The sequence below is a fragment of the Lissotriton vulgaris genome, chromosome 8 (assembly GCF_964263255.1).
Source record: "Lissotriton vulgaris chromosome 8, aLisVul1.2, whole genome shotgun sequence".
Classification (NCBI taxonomy): Eukaryota; Metazoa; Chordata; class Amphibia; order Caudata; family Salamandridae; genus Lissotriton; species Lissotriton vulgaris.
Genome location: NC_141696.1, coordinates 39232845 through 39252761, shown reverse-complemented (window position 1 = coordinate 39252761; position 19917 = coordinate 39232845). Strand labels below are relative to the sequence as shown.

Sequence of the window (19917 nt, the reverse complement as noted above, 5' to 3'; positions counted from 1 at the left end):
GTTTGACCAAGGTACTAGTCTCCAGTGGGTCAAGCACATGCACACGGTGGAGCTCCACACCTCCACGTAGCGCCTGGGCTTCCTGTTCCTTGCTCCTCCCCCCCATTCGGCTCCTCGAGGATGATGGCGTTGGAGGTGATCTACGGCGTTTTCAGCGGTGCCTGCGAAGACCGAGCAGATTGAAGTGCAGGATATGCGCCTGGGTTTCTGACGCACTGTGACCGCTGTGGTACAGGTTGCTGCAGGAAATGCGGAGGTAGCGAAACTACGATGGAACAACGTGCTCTCCCAAAAGGTATATGCCCGCAAATGAAGTCGCTTGGAAAGTGCATGCCGTGCGTCTATCAAAGAGAGACATTCTAAATAAAATTAAGCCCTTAGACGTTTCAGAGGTGCTCACATCATTGGAAGCAATGCGATAGTCGGCGGCATCGTTGATAAGAAGTGTTGAGTAGCAAGCATTTAAGAGTAGGTTGAAAGGCTCGAACTTTAGAATGATGACTGATGACTGATCGAGATTGTGTTTTCCCCGCCGTTTTACTTACATAACGGAACACTGATGTTGATTATGTTATGATAAACTACAAGTCCCAGCATTCCTAGCGATCTGAGAGGTTATTGGACCTTCTGATTTTGAATACTTTGCCCTGCTACTTCTACTATATAGTTTTGTGCTGAAACTGCTGTGTGGTCAAGGCATCGAATAATTGGGGTCCTGCCAGCGATTGGAAATATTGTGAATTATAGTGAATCACAAGTCCTAACATTTTTGATGCCCTGGCTTTCCTTGGTATCGAATACACTGACTCTGCTCTGGTGAAGATTGAAGATCAGAGACTTTGAGGTGAGAATACTTCGCCTTGTTTTCTGATTATGGGCAAGCAATTGACGGCTAGGACCAGGGCGATAAAAAGACGTCAACAACTGAAAGATAAATCAGAAAAAGCTAAACTGGCAGGATCTGCTACAGAGAAGGAAAACTCTTCTGCTGAAAATTCGTAGAGCTCTGGGCAAAAACAATCTTCCAAGTGATAATATAACACAGGCTCATCAACAAGATCCCGGTAACTCTATTACTAGCAAGGGGAAGGAGGTGACGGAGGTATTAGAGCTGCCCGTGGTTGGAATGGATATGACCGTGTCAAGCTTAGTAGTTAAATCACCAGGAATGGTACAAGGGGTGAATTCTATAGTGGCACATGATCCACAGGTACCTAAAGATGCCCTGGTAATTTCTACTCCCAAGGTCTCTAAACTATTTCCGTTATTCGAGCGAAAGGGCACAGGGCATATTACTACTAATACTAATACGAATACAGTCGGGACCAGGGCAACTTCGCCAGGGGCCCCAACCCCCTTAAATCCTACAGATTCAACGACGCCAACCAGTAATGTAGTTAATTTAATAGATTCTCCATCTGTAGATATAAAAACTGCATGTTTGAGTGAGAATGAAGTCTCAACTCTTTCTTCTACGGCTGTCCCCTCTGCTGTATTTTCTATCTTGCCACAATCTAAATTAGATCCGAATGACGATGCTATAGCATATGCAATGGCACAGAGCCCTATTCTGGTGATGGACACTAAGACTACTGGGGGCCTTTCAAATCTCAGTGAAAGACATGTTAAACCTGATACTAGGAGAAATAAGAGAGATGAAGCAATTTCAAAAGGCTGAATTGGCAGTAATTAGTAATCGCCTGGAAAAAATTGAAGACTCAATGGCTTATTTTACAACTTGATCTCAAGAATCCGAGACTAGAATTTCAGGGCTGGAGGACAATATGACCACTCTGCAGAAGGAGGTGTCTACTATTTGTAAATCTTCAAAAGCCTTTGAAATTAAACTGGATGAGTTAGAAAATTATGATAGAAGGTCAAACCTTCGAGTGGTAGGCGTGCCAGAGAATATTGAAGGGTCGGACATGATGCAATGGATTACTTCCTTCTTTTCTCTAGAGGTAATCCCTGAATTCAAGGGAGACCTAACAATTACACGCGCGCACCGAGTTCCAGCTCGTCCATTTCCTAACTCTCCATTTCATCGGACAATTATTGTTAACTTTGCTGATGCACGGGTCAAAGAAACAATCTTATCACAGGCCTTTAAGCAAAGACAATTTAATTCCAATCCAACTACTAAATGTCGGATTTTCTCCGATATGTCGGCCGCTGCTGCTAGACGGAGAAAAGACTTTGTAAAGATTTTGCAATTATTCAAAGAAAAAGGTGTCCAAGCGTCAATGGCACAGCAGGCAAAGTTAAAAGTTCTGATAAAAGGCAAATTCTACTTGTTCACTGATGTTGATGAGGCACGTGAGATGCTTAACCAGCTGCAGAGTTAAGCCCAAATAAGACATTGATGTAACTAGACATGATTGTGGGGGGGAGGGTAGGTGAGGAACAGGGGGATCACAGGTTAAGGGGCGAAACAAGAAGGCGCCTCCATGAGAAGGGTGAGTGTCAGGTGGCCAGTGTGGGGAGGAGGTGAAGGTGTAGTGCAGGGCCACAGGGCTAGGTGCTGGAGGGGAGCACCTGAGGTGGGGTGTGGGGTGGGGGAGGGAAAAAAAGGAAAAAATTTAAGTTCTTGTTGGATTTCTCTGTTTAATATGCTAATCTACTCTTCGGCCGAGCTTCTCGCTTTACGCCTCCCTCTAGGGAACTGTTCCCATATATTTCCCGGTGGTCGGAAATTAAGGAAAGGCTGTCCGTCATGCGCGTGGCGGTTCCCGGCTGCAGATGGAACCGGACATGACAATACATCTGTCTCTTTTCAATGTCTTCTCCTTAACACCAGGTCCGTGACTTGCCATTCTCTTAATATTTGGAATTTGCTGTATAATTCCAATATTACGTGCTTGTTTTTGACTGAGACCTGGTTAGGTGAATTTTCCGCACCGGACCTGGTCAATGCTATCCCTCCGGATTATAACATCTTTAGGAGGGATAGAACACTGGGTAGAGGAGGTGGAGTAGCTCTGATTGTGAAAAAGAGTATTTCCTGTTCTACCTTTCCGGTGGAGAATATTCAGGGTTGTGAAGCACTTGGCTTCACCCTACATTTATCCCCTCTCCAGGCTTGTACTGGGATACTTTTGTACAGAACCCCCGGATCAACGGGACCATTCTTTGACGAATTGCAAGTAGCTCTTTCAGTTCCCTGTCTTAGGTCGGATCATTGCATTCTTCTCGGAGATCTTAATGTCCATATGGACTTAAGCTGTGACCCCGACGCTACTAAACTTATTGATATCACAGCTCCGTTAGGGCTATCTCCGTTTGTGAAAGGTCCTACACATAACAAAGGCCATACCTTAGATCAGGTATTCTCAACGAGACCTATCTCTGTCTGTGCTATACAGCCAGTACTCTGGTCGGACCATTTTTTAATCTCCTTCTCTCTGCCTGTCACTGCCCTTATTCGGGAGAGAGAGGTTGAGACTACACGGGCTTCACGCCCGTTTCATCTGCTCTCCGGGGATATGCTATCTGATGCTATCTGAGGCTCTTATCACCTTTCCCTGCCCCCTTTTGGGAAGTTTGGAAGAGAATCTTGTCCTCCTCCAAAAATGGCTTTTAGCCAGATTTGAGACTTTAATCCCCGCTAAGACACCTAAACCTGGAGAGCGTAGAGCGTCGGCCCCATGGTTTTCGCCTCAGTTGAGGACACAACGACAGGAGTGTAAAAGGGCTGAGAGGGCCTGGAGGCAGGCCTATGATCCAATTGAGAAAGTGAAATTTCGTGCAGCAATTAAAGCCTATCATCAGTCAATCTGGGATGAAAAAAAGGCCTATTTTGAACATCGTATTGATGAGGCTGATAATGTCTGCAAAGAAATTTTTAAAGTGGTTCAGGATTTTACTTCTCCTGCTGTCTGTACCCCTAAACACACTCACACGGACTCTTGGATACAACAACTAGCCATCTTTTTTGTTAGTAAGATCACCGATATCCAGGCCTCTCTCTCCAGCGCTCAATCGGACTTGAGCCATCTAGTGCCACCATGCTCTGTGGAATGTCATGGTCCTTTCCTCTCCGAATTCCCTAACATGGATCGTAGTACATCTTTGGAGCTTTTGTCAGGCTTGAAATCCGGCTCTCCTTTAGATCCATGTCCGGCTAAATATTTGGGGAAAGTGGCATCCGCCATTAACATCTTGGTGAACCCCCTGCTGAATACTTCTTTGTCGACAGGGGTGGTGCCGCAGGCATGGAAGCGTGCCATGATTCTACCTCTGCTCAAGAAACCCACCTTGGACCCCCTCATCCATGCCAATTACAGGCCAATCTCCCTTCTCCCTGCTCTGGCGAAAGTGGCCGAGCGATACGTGCACAGGACAATTTCCAGTTTCATCGAAGGAAACGACCTGTTGCACGCCTCGCAGTCCGGCTTCCGCGCTAATTTTAGCACGGAGTCGGCCCTGCTTGAGGTCACCGATGCCATCAGGGAAGTACTCGACTCTGGGGGAAAGGCCGTGTTAGTCATGCTTGACTTGTCGGCGGCTTTCCACACCGTTCCTCATGAGGTCCTCCTGGCAAGACTCTGGGAGTGTGGCCTTCGCGGAACGGTGTGGAATTGGCTAAAATCTTTTCAGGCCGACCGCCGACAAACGATCTGGGCGCCTCCCTTTTCCGCTGATATGGCTCCGCTAGAGGTGGGAGTCCCACAGGGCTCCATTCTCAGCCCTATGCTGTTTAACATCTTTATGGCCCCTCTGGCGGAAGTCGCGGAATCTTTTGGCGCCCAGATCGTGTCATATGCTGATGATACCCAACTCCTGTTCACATGTGATAGGGGTGGGTTTTTCAATGGCAGACAGATCAGGGATTGCCTTGGTGCGGTGTTTGAGTGGTTTAGATGTCATGGCTTAAAATGCAACTCAGACAAGTCAGAGCTTCTCTTTTTCGGTTGCGCCCCTGAACCCGATTGGAAATCTTGGTGGCCACAAGATATGTTCCCTCCTGACAAGGTCTCTCTTAAGGCCAAGAATTTGGGAGTGATAGTAGATTGTGAACTATCCTTTAGACCTCACATCCTGTCTCTTGTTGGGAAATGCTTCGGCATTTTACGGATGTTGAGGAAATTTCTTCCTCTACTTTCACTTAACCACAGGAAAACAGTTGTTCAGGCATTGATCGGTTCACGACTGGACTACGCAAACGCTCTCTTTTTGGGTCTTCCAAAATATCTTATGACCCGTTTGCAAGTTGTCCAGAATTCGGCAGCCCGTACCATCTTTGGACTCCCGAGGAGAGCTGGTGCCACTGCCTTACTGAACACTCTACATTGGCTACCCATCTCCAAGCGAATTACTTTCAAATGCCTGACTGTGGCCTTTAAGGCCCTTCATGGTATTGGCCCCAAGTATATTGGGAAACGTCTTTCCCGGTATGCACCGAGCAGGACTCTCAGGTCATCTGGTCTGTCTATGATGACTGTTCCTGTAATTCGTCGCGCACGATTGGGAGGTCGGTCTTTCCGCTATTTAACACCTAAAGTTTGGAACAACCTACCATTGTCCTTGAGACAGGCTCCCTGTCTTCTTGCCTTTAGAAAGGACCTGAAAACATGGCTTTTTATGAAATAGACCCTTTTCATTCTCTGCTTTTTTCTGTTGTGTGACTGCCGTTTTTATGCTGTTATTCTTTGCTAAAGCGCCGGGATGCTCCCTGGAGTAGCCGTGCGCCATAAAAGAAATAAAGTAACATAACATAACATAACATAACATTTTGATGGAAAAATAAGTTGGCAAGATGTGTGTTTTAATGAATTATCAATGATTTATATATATATGTCCATTGGGGGGCTTAGAGGGATTTCCTTCAACGTTAATGGGCTGAATAATCAAAAATAAATGTGAGCAATTGAGCTCTGGATTAAGTCAGAACGACCAGCTGTTGTAATGCTCCAAGAAACCCATATTTCTACTGCCAAAATTAACTATTTTCTATGTTTAAAACCTGGTCGCTTTATAGAGGGTTTTCATGCGCTCAAGTATCTAAAAGTGGGGTCGCTATTTTTCTAAATCAGAATTTAGATGCAGAAATTGTCCAGTATGAAGATGGGGGAGCAGGGCGGTAGTGCTGGGTCACGTGTTAAATAAAAGATAGGAAAAGACCAATTACTTTTGTCAGTTTTTATGCCCCAGTGGAAGACCGTGCCCCAATCTATGATGAGTTATTTCAATCTTTGTTGTTAGTTAGGGGGGGACATAGTGATAGGTGGTGATTTTAATATCCTTATGGATATAAAATTAGACTCCACTGGTGTGTCAAGGAAACAACTGAAACCAAAATAATAAAGGTCCATTATGCAAAATATATCTTTATTGGATCTCTGTGACCCATGGCATACTAAATTTCCACAGAAAAAAGAATTCACGTGTTGGTCTGGGAGACAAAGATCCTCGTCCCGATTAGATTTTTTTCTGGCTTCAAGGTTATTAAAATTTTCCTACCAAAATTTTTTCCACAATCGTTTTTCAGACCATGCAATGTTGTTAATTCAATTTGAAGTAGGCGAAGAGATTAAGTCATCTAAAAGATGGATATTTAATAAAATGTATCTGCAGGACAATAATTGGATCTGAATTGAAATTTTATGAGTTTATAGCACGTAATTTAGATACAGCCCCACTCCATATTGTATGGGACTCATTAAAAGCTTTTATTCGTGGTAACATAATTAGTAAAGATGCAGAAGAATGGCGCACTATTAAACAAACTAAGACCTCACTTTATTAAAAAATCTATTCACTTACTCTGCTGTGCCAAGTTAATCCTTCCAGTGATGTACAAAAAAAATTAAATGAGGTTAAACGTGAACTTAATACGTTTCTTTTTACACAGAATGAAAAGCAATTCTCAATAAAATCTCAGAGGATTTACGAGGAAAGTAATTTCTCTGGGAAACTCCTCGCATGGCAGGCAAAAGAGCAAGTTGCCGCAAAGTTAATCCACTCTTTAAAGTGCCCTGTCACTCAAGTTGAAGTATCACAGACGGATGCTATTGGCACTATTATGCTGTTTACAGTCAACAGCAAATAATAGACCACTCCAGGCTCTCACATTTTTTATCCAGATATAATATGCTCTCCCTAACGCAGGTAGATAGTGATTCAATGCAGCGTTTATTTTCCATATCAGAACTAGAATTAGTGGTTAAGAATTTACCAATTGGTAAAGCATGTGGCCCGGATGGCTTCCGGCTGAATTCTTTAGGAGTTTCTTTACCGTGTTTTCTGATTTATTATTGCAATTATTTAATTATATTAATGGGTGGTCAAGTTTCGGATTCTTTTGGGGGAGGGACTGTTGTTAGTTTTCCAAAGAAAGGTAAAGATTCAAAAGACCCTAACTCGTACAGGCCTATCACATTACTTAATACAGATTATAAGATCCTCACTAAATTACTTGCAATACGTTTTAATTCAATTGCAACGGATCTTATTCACTTAGATCAGAATGGCTTTATGGCAGGCCGGCAGTTAGTGACCAATACCCATTTTCTCACGGAAGCGCTAGATTATTTTCAGGATAAAAAAATCCTGACTTTAATTTTATTATTAGATGCAGAGAAAGCTTTTGATTTAGTGGTGTGGACAACTTTATTTGCTATTTTAAAACACTTTGGTATCCCTTCACAAATTATTACTTTAATTCAAAATTTATACACGGGTGCCAGAGCTAATATAATTATTAATTCTGTTATGGAAGGCACAGTATCGGTCCAACAGGGCACCAGGCAGGGTTGCTCCTTATCCCCTATCCTTTTTGCTTTTTTTATTGAACCGTTAGCCACAGCAATCCGTGAATCTGTAAATATCCCTCCACCGATTACATCTATGGCAAAAATTAAACTCTATGCCAATGATATCATGTTGATAATGAAGACGGATATCCAATCTCAAACTGCTGTTTTGCAGCTTTTTGAAGAATTCGAGGCATAAGAAGGTTACCTAATTAATAAAAAAAGACTGAAATATTAGTGTGTGGTGGGGGGGAAGTGGATTACATGCGGATTTAGTTGGTTGCATTAATTTAAGACCAAAACGATATTTAGGGGTTATGTTTTCTACCTTGGTATCCGATTTAGTTAAGCTGAACTTTGACCCACTTTTACGAAAGGTACAATCCTTATTCACTAGATGGGATTCACTACCATTTACTATTATGGGATGGGTGGCACTCATAAAGATGTCTATACTTCCACTATTTCATTTTTTATTTTCAGCTATTCCGTGCTTCCTAATAGCTTTTTCTCAAAAGTAGAATCATTATTTTCAAGCTTTATATGGGCTAAAAAATGCCCTAGGATAGCAATGAAGACACTTTACGTGGATATCGAACTGAGAGGCTTATCTGTTCCTAACCTTAGAGATTATTATAGTGGATATTTTGCCCAATATTTAGAACAATTTAAATCAGGAACGCAGAGTCCAAAATTATTTATTAATTTCTTTTTTGACCAAATTAGTCAAGAGGTTCAAACCCCAGTTCCTCTGCACATCCCTAAATTGCCAAAACTCACCCGATATAAAATAATGTATTGGTTCTTTAAACGTCGCAACGTTCTTCTAAAAAGGCATTCTCTCCCGCAGTTCAATTCTAGAACTACTCTAAGGAATGCTTTCATTTTTATGGGAATCAAAATCGGAGCAGATATTGTTTTTCAATGGGAGCGGGCTGGGTTTAGCACTCTATCAGATTTTTTGAAGAGAAGGGGCCTGGCTGTTACCAGGAGAGATGCAGCAATGAATCTCAGGGAATTTATGTTATCAAATTCATATGTTTCGATTTTTAAAGTACTGGGACAAGTTGAGTCAAGAATGATCGACTCTCCTTGTCAGTTGTGGGATGATTTGTTTTTGATTCCTCAGAGTAAGAAGCCAGGAGCATGGAAACGTTATTTAGATCAACATATTGAATTAGATCTCAGCACGAGAGTCATTAAAAAATGGCAGGAACAAGAAAATCATGTTCTTACTATGAATACCTGGAAATGTATAAATAAATTGAATTTTAGTCTTCTTCGAGGCTCTAATTGGTGGAGAATGCTCTTTTTTACTTAATGGCTCCTATATCGAACTCCGGCTGTCATCTCTAAAATGTATGCGAATGTTAGTGCCATCTGTTTTAGATGTAAGCAATACAGTCCAGCTAATTGGTCCCACACTACAGCTCACTGTGTTAAAATTGTGCCTTTCTGGAAGGAGATTTTCGAATATTTACAAAAGTATTGTGGGATTCAGATTGCCTATAACGTCAAAATAATACTTTATGGATATGATTCTGATCTCCGATTGCAAGAACAGATGGTTAACCTATTATTTATTGTGATGGCAGTAGCGAGGTCTTTGGTGCTTCAGAATTGGAAATTAACACAAGCTCCTACGTTTAATTCCTGGCTTCAGAAAATGAGAAATGTTAGAATAAGTGAATTTCGTTATGCACAGCGAATTGGGGGATAAGGAAATTTGACAAAATTTGGAAATCGTATTTTGAGTAATATTGGAAATTGTATTCTGTAAACTATGATTTTGTATTCCTTGGTTGTCAATATACGCATTTTCTTTTTACTAATTGAAACTATGATACCAGAACTTCAATATTAAAAAGTTTTTTAAAAAAAGCACATGAACACATGGTTCTGTAAACATGGGCTGAAGCATTTCTGGGAAACACCTACTATATTGACATCAGCTTTAAAAGAAATACTGAAAAATATCTGTTGGGCTTATATACAAAATAGTGTCTCCCATAGTCTCCCATAGTCCAAACATTGGCAGACTAACGGCCTAGTTTCTTCATATGAAACCAACCCCGGTTTTTGAACAATATCTGGATGAAGTGCAGCCCCAGTTGGCAAAATCTTTATAAATGAAATTTTACTATGGTGTTTTGCAAACTAATCTGAATACATCAAAATGGGGACGAAATGCAAATGAGAGCAAAGAGGACTGTTCTGTATTATTCCAATCCAATGCACAAGAAAAGGTTTTGCAATTATTATTCTTCTGCCCAGCCTATACAATGCCCAGGCAAAAATGGATTAAACCAATCTTTCAAAATCTGGGAACTAGGGGCCCCATTACGATGGCGGGCGGACAACCATAATGGTAAACAGAACAGAAAGCCAGAGTGGTGGCAGTCCCACTAGGCCAAATAGGATGCAATCGCCACCCTGGCAGTCACATCCCACATCTTTTACATTGTGGCAGGCGGTGCTGTGAGCAGCACCCGCCGCCATGTAAAATTAGCATGTTGTGCATTGGCATGCACAACGTGACAGGCACCGCGCTGTGCCTACCACCTTGTGCATGCCAATGAAGGGGGGTACCCGTGCAGCCACCCAAGGGGGCCTGCAACATGCTCCAAAAGTCATTTACTGCATGCCTTTTCATGGCGGAGACTCCACCATGGAAAAGCATACTCACCGCAGGCATCCTAATATAGATATGATGGTGCCCGCAAGGCACTGTCACCATATTGTGGGCCTTTTCTGCCCAGCCGGCAATCCGACCGGCACAATAGGGGCAGACAGACTTTCCATCCGCCGCGGTACCCTCTGCCATAGTAATATGGCGGGGGTAAGTTGTGCTGTGATGGCGTGCAGATCGCCACCACCGGCCACCACCTGCCAGGCGGTGGAACACACACAATATCATAATGGCCCCCTATGTCTTGTTCTGAGGTAGACAGAATATTAAAAACTGACACTTGCCAGAAAACTATTTTTAGTGGCAGCAGATACTTGTTTTCCGTGGGTATAATAAGAGGAAAAAATGCCTAAAAGGTTAACATTCTGAATTCTGTGTGTAATCTTAAATTCCAATTTGTATTTTTCTGCATCTGCACTTTAGAACTGTCCTGAGTCCAGGTTGAATGTATTTGTAGGCATGCTAAGTCCGGATTAGGGTAGCCCATAAGCACTTTTAAACCACTTGCCTTTTTTTCATTTGACCAGATTTCTATGCCCATAAACACTTTGAAAGCACTTGCACTTTTTCAGCTGTACAGATTTTTATGTTCGAAGACTGTACATATAATGCGTACCTTTCTAAAACTCGCTCCTTTTTAAAACCAACCTGGACCTTATATTCTCCTCAATGTTTAATTATATCAGATTGTAAGCTTAGCATTTTTTTTATTATCACAATTTAACTTGTTAGATCGACTGCCAGTTTTTATTCATCTATATAAATAAAAATGTAAATGTTCATTTGTTCAAAATTGCAAATCTCCGAAAGTACTTCACCGATTGCTTTGAAATTTTGACACAACATTGGATTCAAATACGCGCGTGTTTTTATATACTCAACGTTGGATTCCAATACGCCCATGTCGAATACGCGCGTGTTTTCAATTGAAAGCCCGAACAGACACAAAAAAAGTCAATGTTCGTTTGTTAAAATTCTTAAATCTCCAAAATTTGTTCACAGATTGCTTTGAAATTTTGACACAACGTTGGATTCGTTTAAGCACGTGTTTATATCTACACAACATTGGATTTGAATACACATGTGTCCAATACGCGTGTGTTTTTAATCGAAAGGCCGAACAGTCCCTATCGATTTGGTTGCTGCGCAACAACTACAAGGGACGCATAGAGACAATAGTCTACATATATTAGGATGGACAGTTGTTCTCATGATGGAAGACCAGGAAGTGGGTGGAGGGAGGGGGGAGGAGTTGGTTCACTTTGCAACATTAAGAAAGGACGCATCGAGACAATAGTCTACATACATTAGGATGGACAGTTGATGGCAGACCGGGACGTGGGTGGAGGGAGGGAGGAGGAGTTTGTTCACTTTGCAACATTTGCGCGTGTTTATATATACACAACGCTGGATTCGAATGTGCGCGTGTCCAATATGCGCGTGTTTTTAATCAAAAGGACAAACAGACCCTATTGATTTGGTTGCTGCACAACAACTACAAGGGATGCATAGCGACAATAGTCTACATATATCAGGATGGACAGTTGGTGTCAGGATGGCAGACCGGGAAGTGGGTGGAGGGAGGGGGGAGGAGTTGGTTCACTTTGCAACATTAACGCGTATTTAAAGATACACAACGTTGAATTCGAATACGCGCGTGTACAATACGTGCGTGTTTTTTAATCGAAGGCTGAACAGACCCCATCGATTTGCTTGCAGTGCAACAACTACAAGGGAGGCATAGAGACGATAGTCACAAAAACATATTGTATATACCCGCAAGCATTGTGAAATTAAATAAAGAAAAGTGTGCTTACTCTTTTCTTTCTCTTCCATTTAACCAGACTGAGCCACAGCAACGCTGGCCAAGAACAGCCAGTTATTATATAATTGTGATTATCTTAGCATTTGAATTTGTCTAAAGTGGTACCCATGGAATGTTAGTATTTTCATTGTGGTATATTAATTAATGTGTATGAACTGTTATCATGTATCTTTGATGGTTCAAGCAAAACCGAAATTAATGAATGAATAGAAATGGCTTACTCTTTTGAAGGTGGGTGTTTTCTCCATTTTCTAGCAACTTATTTATTTATTTATTTGTGATATTTGTAGAGCGCATGCAATGGCCCAAGGGCGTCTCGGCGCTAAGTGTCTGAGTGTTTACCCTAGAAAGTGATGGAAGATTTATTGATTAAAGAGCCAGGTCTTAAGTTGTTTCCGAAAGGACCATAAAGATGGACTGGCTTTAATCGTTGGTGGCAGAGTGTTCCACAGCTTGGGGGCTGAAACCAGGAATCTTCTATCGCCCCATGAGACCGTTTTTGTCCGGGGTATAACAAGATCTCCTGAACAAGATGACCGTAGCGTTCTAAGCGGACGATAAGGGGTCAGATTGCGGACAAGATGTGCTGGTCCTTGGTTGTGCAATGCTTTATACACAATGCACAGGGTCTTGAACTTTATCCTGTTTTTGATGGATAACCAATGCAGCTCTTTGATGGTCTTAGAGGCAGAGTGATGTTTAGGGATATTTCCCAAAAGCCTCGCAGCAGAGTTTTGTATTGATTGTAATTTATTCAAGACTCCTTCCTGTGCACTGAGAAACAGAGCATTGCAGTAGTCCAAGGTGGACAGCACAAGGGATGTGACAAGAGTTTTTCCGGCTTTATCAGGAAGGAAAGGGAGGATTTTTTTGATTAGCTTCAGCTTATAAAAGGCTGAAGAGGTAATCTGGTTGGCATGTGGATGGAACGTGAGTCGGTCATCAAAGATGACTCCCAGATTCCTCACTTTGCTGACAGGCTCGGGGGGGGGAGCCTAAAGAGGAAGGCCACCAATTAGATGACCACTCAGGTGTTAATTGTCCAAAGATAACTACCTCTGTTTTATCTGAGTTTAACTTTAAACAATTAGAGGCCATCCAATTTCCTATTGCCATCATGCCAGCCCTAAGGTCACCTGCCACTTTATGGCCATTGTTCTTAATGACTAGAACCAGCTGGGTATCGTCAGCATAGGACGTGAGGCTCATCCCATAAGCCCGAATGACATTGGCTAAGCCCGACACGTAGATGTTAAAAAGTGTCGGACTTAGGGATGAGCCTTGAGGTACTCCACATGGCAGTGACATAGTGGACGATTGAAATGGTCCCGTTGTAACCACCTGAGTTCTGTCAGCTAAAAAGGAGGCCAGAAGTTTACTGGCCATCCCTTGTACACCCAGGCCCTCAACACAGTCAATCAGGGTGGTATGATCGACCGTGTCGAAGGCTGCAGACAGATCAAGTAGTATCAGAACTGCTGTACCCCCAGTGTCACGAATGAGTCTGATGTCATCAGCTGCTTTAATTAGAGCTGTCTCAGTCCCATGATACTGGCGGAACCCAAACTGAGTTTCGTCAAGTAGCTGGTGTTGTTCCAGAAACGCGGATAGTTGTTTATTCATAGCTTTTTCTGCTATTTTGGCCAGGACCGGTAGGTTGGCTATAGGTCGGTAGCTTTTGGGTTCGTCCTTGTCCAAATATGATTTCTTTAACAGAGGTTTTATAATGGTTCTTTTTAAACTTTCGGGGTAGATACCTGTTTTAAACATGGCATTGCATATGGAGGTTATGGCCGGGGTAATTTCCTCTAAGACTGGCATTAGAACTTTAACAGGACAAGGATCAAGTGCTGAACCTGATCTGATTGTGATAATTATGTCCCTTGCCTGAGCTTCTGAAATTTCGACAAATTGAGTGAGCGTAGGACCAGCCTGTGCTTCTTGTCACTCCCACATTTACTAAAAAAAACTCATAGGGGGCAGAACTCACAGGGTTTTACTCCACGGAATTCTGCGGAGTTACAAATAAACTCCACGCGGTTCTGTGGAATTTCGTGAACGGCGGAAATAGACATGTTGCACTGCTTGCACTGTGACTTAGAACCGCGAGCTTGTGCAGCAATGAAAAATTAGTACAAACTGCACTTCTCACCACACCAGAGGGCGCTGCCTTTCAATTTAATTTTGCTGCTACTCAAGTAGATTTTTTACTCGAGCAGCAGCTTTCTAATTTTACAAATAAACTCCACGCGGTTCTGTGGAATTTCGTGAACGGCGGAAATAGACATGTTGCACTGCTTGCACTGTGACTTAGAACCGCGAGCTTGTGCAGCAATGAAAAATTAGTACACACTGCACTTCTCACCACACCAGAGGGCGCTGCCTTTCAATTTAATTTTGCTGCTACTCAAGTAGATTTTTTACTCGAGCAGCAGCTTTCTGACTCAGTTTACTGAAAAATTAAGTTTCTAAACAGGTCGCTGTATAGTAGGAAATGTAGACAGTACAGCAAGCCAGTGGAGCCATATACAATCCATGATGGACTAGTGCCTCCTGCTCCATGATTGGTAGCATTCACCCCACACCAATGTGTCAGATAAAAGTTTGGGCCTCCAGCATGACTTTGCATCATGTTTAATAGCCTTCATCCCATCCCAATTTGTAAGATACTAGTATATGCTTCCAACATGACTTTGGAAAATGGTTTAGAGCCTTCATAGGATTGCACTGTGGCTGATTAAGTTGTGTGCCTTCAGCATGACTCTACATCATGGTTTGTAGCCTTCATCCCATGCCAGTATGCCAGATTAAGTAATGCACCTTCTGTTGTTCTCGCACTTTATGTTCTTTTATCATTTTATTTTTTATTTAGTGTGCTTCCAAAGTGAGGGTACTCACAGAGAAGCGATTATGACAAACAAAGTCCTACACCTGTAAATTTATGTTGTGTTTGTTTGCTCTGTTGCAGTGCCCGGACTGCATTGTGGGGGCATTAACATGCAGCAAAATCTTGAGAGCTTGCTCAAAGAAGGAAAGGAACACTGATAACAAAGAGGAAATGAAATCCCTGGCAGATCAGTTTGAAGAGCGGGCATCAGGTACTGGGTATTTTAATGTTTTCCTCTTATGCATGAATTGAAAAATAGAAGTCTCATCTGAAAATAATGGATACCATACTCACTTGTTTGCCCATGCTTGTATATACTGTAATACCATGGATCCAAAATGTCATTCTGCATAGAACTCATTCACTTTTTATGGACACATTTTGCATATCCCCATTTAGCTTTCTGAGATACTCCCTTGTTGCGTCTCTCTTATTCTTTTGTTTCATATCTTCTGTCCTCCTTTTTCCTCTTTAGCTTGTGATCAGGGGGTATCATCCTCATTTTCTCTGTCTCTAATATTTGATCTATTGCTCTCCTTCTCTAACTGCAGTCCTAGTGCCAACAGTAAGTGGACGGGTTACTCCATCACAAAGGTGATACTGTGGCCCATATTTCAAATGCATTATATCCATCTGCCCTTGTAAACTGGCAAACAGATATTCATTATGTTTGCAATGGAGTAACTTGTCCACAGAACTGTAAATCAAACCGTAATTCTTCACTCTTCTTCCTTGCCTGTGATACCTTTACCATCCTTGAGCACTCTTTTTCTTCCCTGTCTATAATCTGGGAATCATCTACGAATCCTCTCTCCTTGTCTGCCTCTTGGTCAGGGCGTCATCTTTGATCCCTTTAGCTCCTTCTGTGTCTCAAATTCTGGATTCATCTTTGATCTCTCTCCTCTACCTGTAATCCATATTTTTTCTTTGATTCCTATCTTTGTTCTCTAACTGTTGTCTATGTGTCATCTTTGATTCTTTTCTCTCTTTTTCTGTCTGTGATTCAGTTGTCATTATTGTCCCCTCTATCTTTCATCAGAGTAGAATCCCTCCCTCTCTTTCACTGCAACTCACTTGGTATCTTTCCTTTCACTTGGTATCATTCCTTTAATGACGGTTCTCTGGCACAATATCAAAACCAAAAATACTGTGATACAAAAATAGTGTTTTCCTATATAATGGTACGTACAAAAATGTATATAGAAAAATATAGTTTTACACTAATATCAAAAAATATATACAAAAATATTTTTTTTAATACATATAGTTAAAAATATTACATATTAAATATTTTAACATATAAATATAATATAGTGTAAACTCCCGCCATGCCAAGTGCTCTCGCTTCCATGAAGCAAAGCAGAATTGAATTTAGGAAAAGGGAGCTCCCTTTGCCTAAAAGCAATTCTGGCTCCTGCACAAGGCTGGGAGCTGGCAGAGACCATGGGGGAATTGGGGATCCCCCGTGGTCCCAAACTAGAGGTCAAGGCTCGGGGGATGGGGTCCCCAGACCTGAAAATGGCCCAGGAGCGCGGCCTCTTGGCCCCCCTCCCTTTTGTGATAAAAAAATAGAAATGGACATGCCCCGGGGAATGGGGTCCCTGGGGCAAAATCGGCCTAGGAAGGGGGGCCACACGGTATCCGGCACCTCCAGTAAGCCCCACACAGTGTGATTGCTGAGAGGTGGTCTGAGGTCACGCCCTTTTTTGCAAACACTCTGCAAACGAGCCCTCTGGAGCACTGCTGTTGGGTTGATGAGGTCCCCTTGTGTCCTGAAGACTTCAGGACTTTAGTGGATTTCATCCCCCAAGCAGCAGTGAACCAGGAGGCATGTTTTAAAAGTGAAATAAACAGGGGCCGTGGCCTCTGACCACTCTTAGCAATCCAGCTGTGGGGGGCTTACTAGAATTAAGAGGAAGGCTAGTTGGCCCTGGTGGCCCTCAGGAGGCAAGGGAACCTCACCCCCAACCAAGAGTGAGCCAGGAGGCTCATTTGCAGAGTGGAGAGAAAGGGGCAAGGCCTATGTCCACCTCCCAGCAATCTCACTGTGTGGAGCTTAATGGAGGTAACGGGTAGGCTACTTGGCCCCTAAGTCCCCCCAGCAGCTAAGGGGGCTTCAATCCCCATTAAATAGCACACCAGTGAGCGTGTTTGCAGAGTGGTGGGCAAGTGGGGCAAGGACAGCTATGAAAACTTAGCAATCCAGCTGTGTAGGACTTACAGTAGGTAATAGGAGGAGTATTTTGCACAAAAGGATGTTTTTGGGGCACAACTACTCCTCCTGCTACCTCCAGAAAGTGCCACACAGTAGATTGTTAAGAGGTATTTGGAGGCCAAGTCCCCTTTCTTCACCACTCTGCAAACGTGCCTTCTATTTATTTATTTGAAAAGATATATAAAGCGCGAACAAGACCCTTACGGGTTTCAGTGCACTGTACATATTTGGCGAAAACATGGGTAACCAAAACACCATGGGACAGAAGAAGAGGTTAAAAACAAAGGGGGAAACAGATTCAGTAATGGGGTGGGGTTTGGCTTGACCAAAACACTAAAAGAAGTGCCCTCAAGCACGATAACAGTTTAACAGACAAGCATAGAAGACATCTAACCAGCATAGTACAGTAAGAATCAACATTTTGACAAAGCATGAGCATGAGAACAAGTCAAAGCTGTAGAAAAATGCAGTTAAAGTTCATTCAGGTGTAGCTGTTTGACAAGTTTCTTGAGCAAAGCAGTGGAATGATTGGATGTCATCTCGGGAGGCAGGGCATTCCAGGTTCTTAGAGCAAGACTGGTGAAAGCACAATTGTAAGATCTTTTCTTTTTGAATCTGGGCGGTTTCAAGAGTAGGGTGGACGTACTTCTTAGGTTCCGGCCTGAGCCCGAAAGATCAAGCTTATTTGCCAGGTAAATATAAGTGTTGTAATGTATGACTTTATGGTATAACAGGCTATCTTGAAGAGGATGGCCGGCTTCAAAATACAGCCAATTTAGTTACAGAAGGTCGGGGAGATGTGGTCATGCTTTCTAGAGCATGTAATAACGTCATGCTTTCTAGAGCATGTAATGACTGTGGCCGACGAGTTCAGGGTGGCTCTGAACAGTTAAATACAAAGTATATCCCAGTGTCTAGGAGATCAAGAAAGAACAGGAAGAACTCAAAAACCACAATTTATGCACATGACATATAATTTATATGTATGGATTCCTATCTCTCACCATGCCTGGTGATTAGCTTCATCATTTGGGTATCCTTTTGTAAAGATTGACATTCTTGCTCCATGGATATTAGAGCTCTAGGATGTAAAAAAAAGGTATATTTACCAAGATGAGTAGTGTATTTAAGTAGTAGAGTGTATGGGAACAGAAATTGAAAGTACAGTGCAAAATCAGTGAAGTGAAAACTAAAATTGATGCGTAGACATACTGTGCATTTTATTAGTGTATGCTACGATCAAGAGTTAAAAACAGTGTTAAGGACAAGTTTTAACAAATAGCCGTCCTCGACAAAAATGATCAACATGTTTCAGCACTCGACGGAAGATGTAAACCAGGTGCTTTCTTTAGGACCTCTAAGGTTATTGTAGCTACTGCTATAAGTGTAAACTAAACATAGGGATTTACTCAAACCAGAGAAGGATACAAAGTGAGACAAGGTTGTTCAAGTGCAGCTTTTAGCGTTCATAAGTCCTCTTGAGAGGAGATCTTCAAGTAAAGTTGTGTGTCATCTGCATACATGTGGTACTGTATGTTAGCAAGGTTCAGAATGACAGTGCATGGTTCCATAAAAAGGTTGAAGAGAGTGGGCGAGAGTGCGGATCCTTGAGGCACTCCGATCATGACTTGAATAGTTAACTTTGATTCTTTGTATGCTGTTATGTAGGAAATAGGCAAATCAATTTAGGACCGGGCCTGACAGCCCCATCCTGTGCTGAAGCAGAGCAATCAGGTTTTCATGTTTGACGGTATCAGACTGATAAAAGGTGCGAAGGATCAGGAGCCTCCTGGTACATTACTGTTTGGGAGAGGAAGTCCACTTTACTTCTAAGGGACTTTGGGGGCAAGAAGCCCCCCTGATCCCTTTTGTACCTTTCTTGCTTCTTCCTTCACCCATTGTGCCTCTTCCTGTTGCCTTCTTTCCTCTTTCCACACCTCTTTTGCCTCTTTCTGCATCCCTTCTCTATCTTTCCTGCAGTTCTCTTGCTTCTTTCTGCTCTTCACTTGTTTTTTTTGCACCTCTCTTGCTTATTTCTGCAAACCTCTTTCCTCTTTCTGTACCTCTTTTGCTTTTTTTCTGCACCTTTATTGCCTATTTCTGCAACCCCCTGCCTCTTTCTGCACCTCTTTTGCTTCTTTTGGCACTTCCCTTGGTTCTTTCTGTACACCTTTGCCTCTTTCTGCAACACTGGTCCATCTTTCTGTACCTCTCTTGCCTCTTTCTGCTCCTCCCTTGCCCCTTTCTGAACTTCTGTTGCCTCTTTCTGCAGATTTCCTACTCTTTCTGTACCTCTTGTTTTTCTCTGCACTTCTCTTACCTATTGTTGCATTCAAATGGGAAGTGCAAGCTGGCAATCATGCATGCCCTCATGATTGAGTATATGTCTGCTGTTCATAAATTCTAACATGTGCTATGCATCTGAAGATGGTAGTTTAAAAAGTGGATAGCTTCTCCTGTGGGTGGTCAAATCTTCTTAGTTCTGCTCTCTCATTCGGTTGCACAGGGATCATGTCTTATGTATATAAGTGTTATAGAGCCCCTCAAACA

At 42.5% G+C, this 19917-nt stretch overlaps 1 protein-coding gene across 1 annotated transcript in view; it reads left to right on the top strand.

Moving 5' to 3' along the window:
* LOC147693339 (transient receptor potential cation channel subfamily M member 2-like) overlaps window positions 1-19917 on the top strand; it is a 1947553-nt gene that overhangs the window by 941202 nt on the left and 986434 nt on the right. Inside the window, exon 11 of the mRNA XM_086935940.1 lies at window positions 15234-15363. Coding sequence (XP_086792066.1) covers window positions 15234-15363 — 130 coding nt within the window. The remainder of the gene's footprint in view (window positions 1-15233; window positions 15364-19917) is intronic.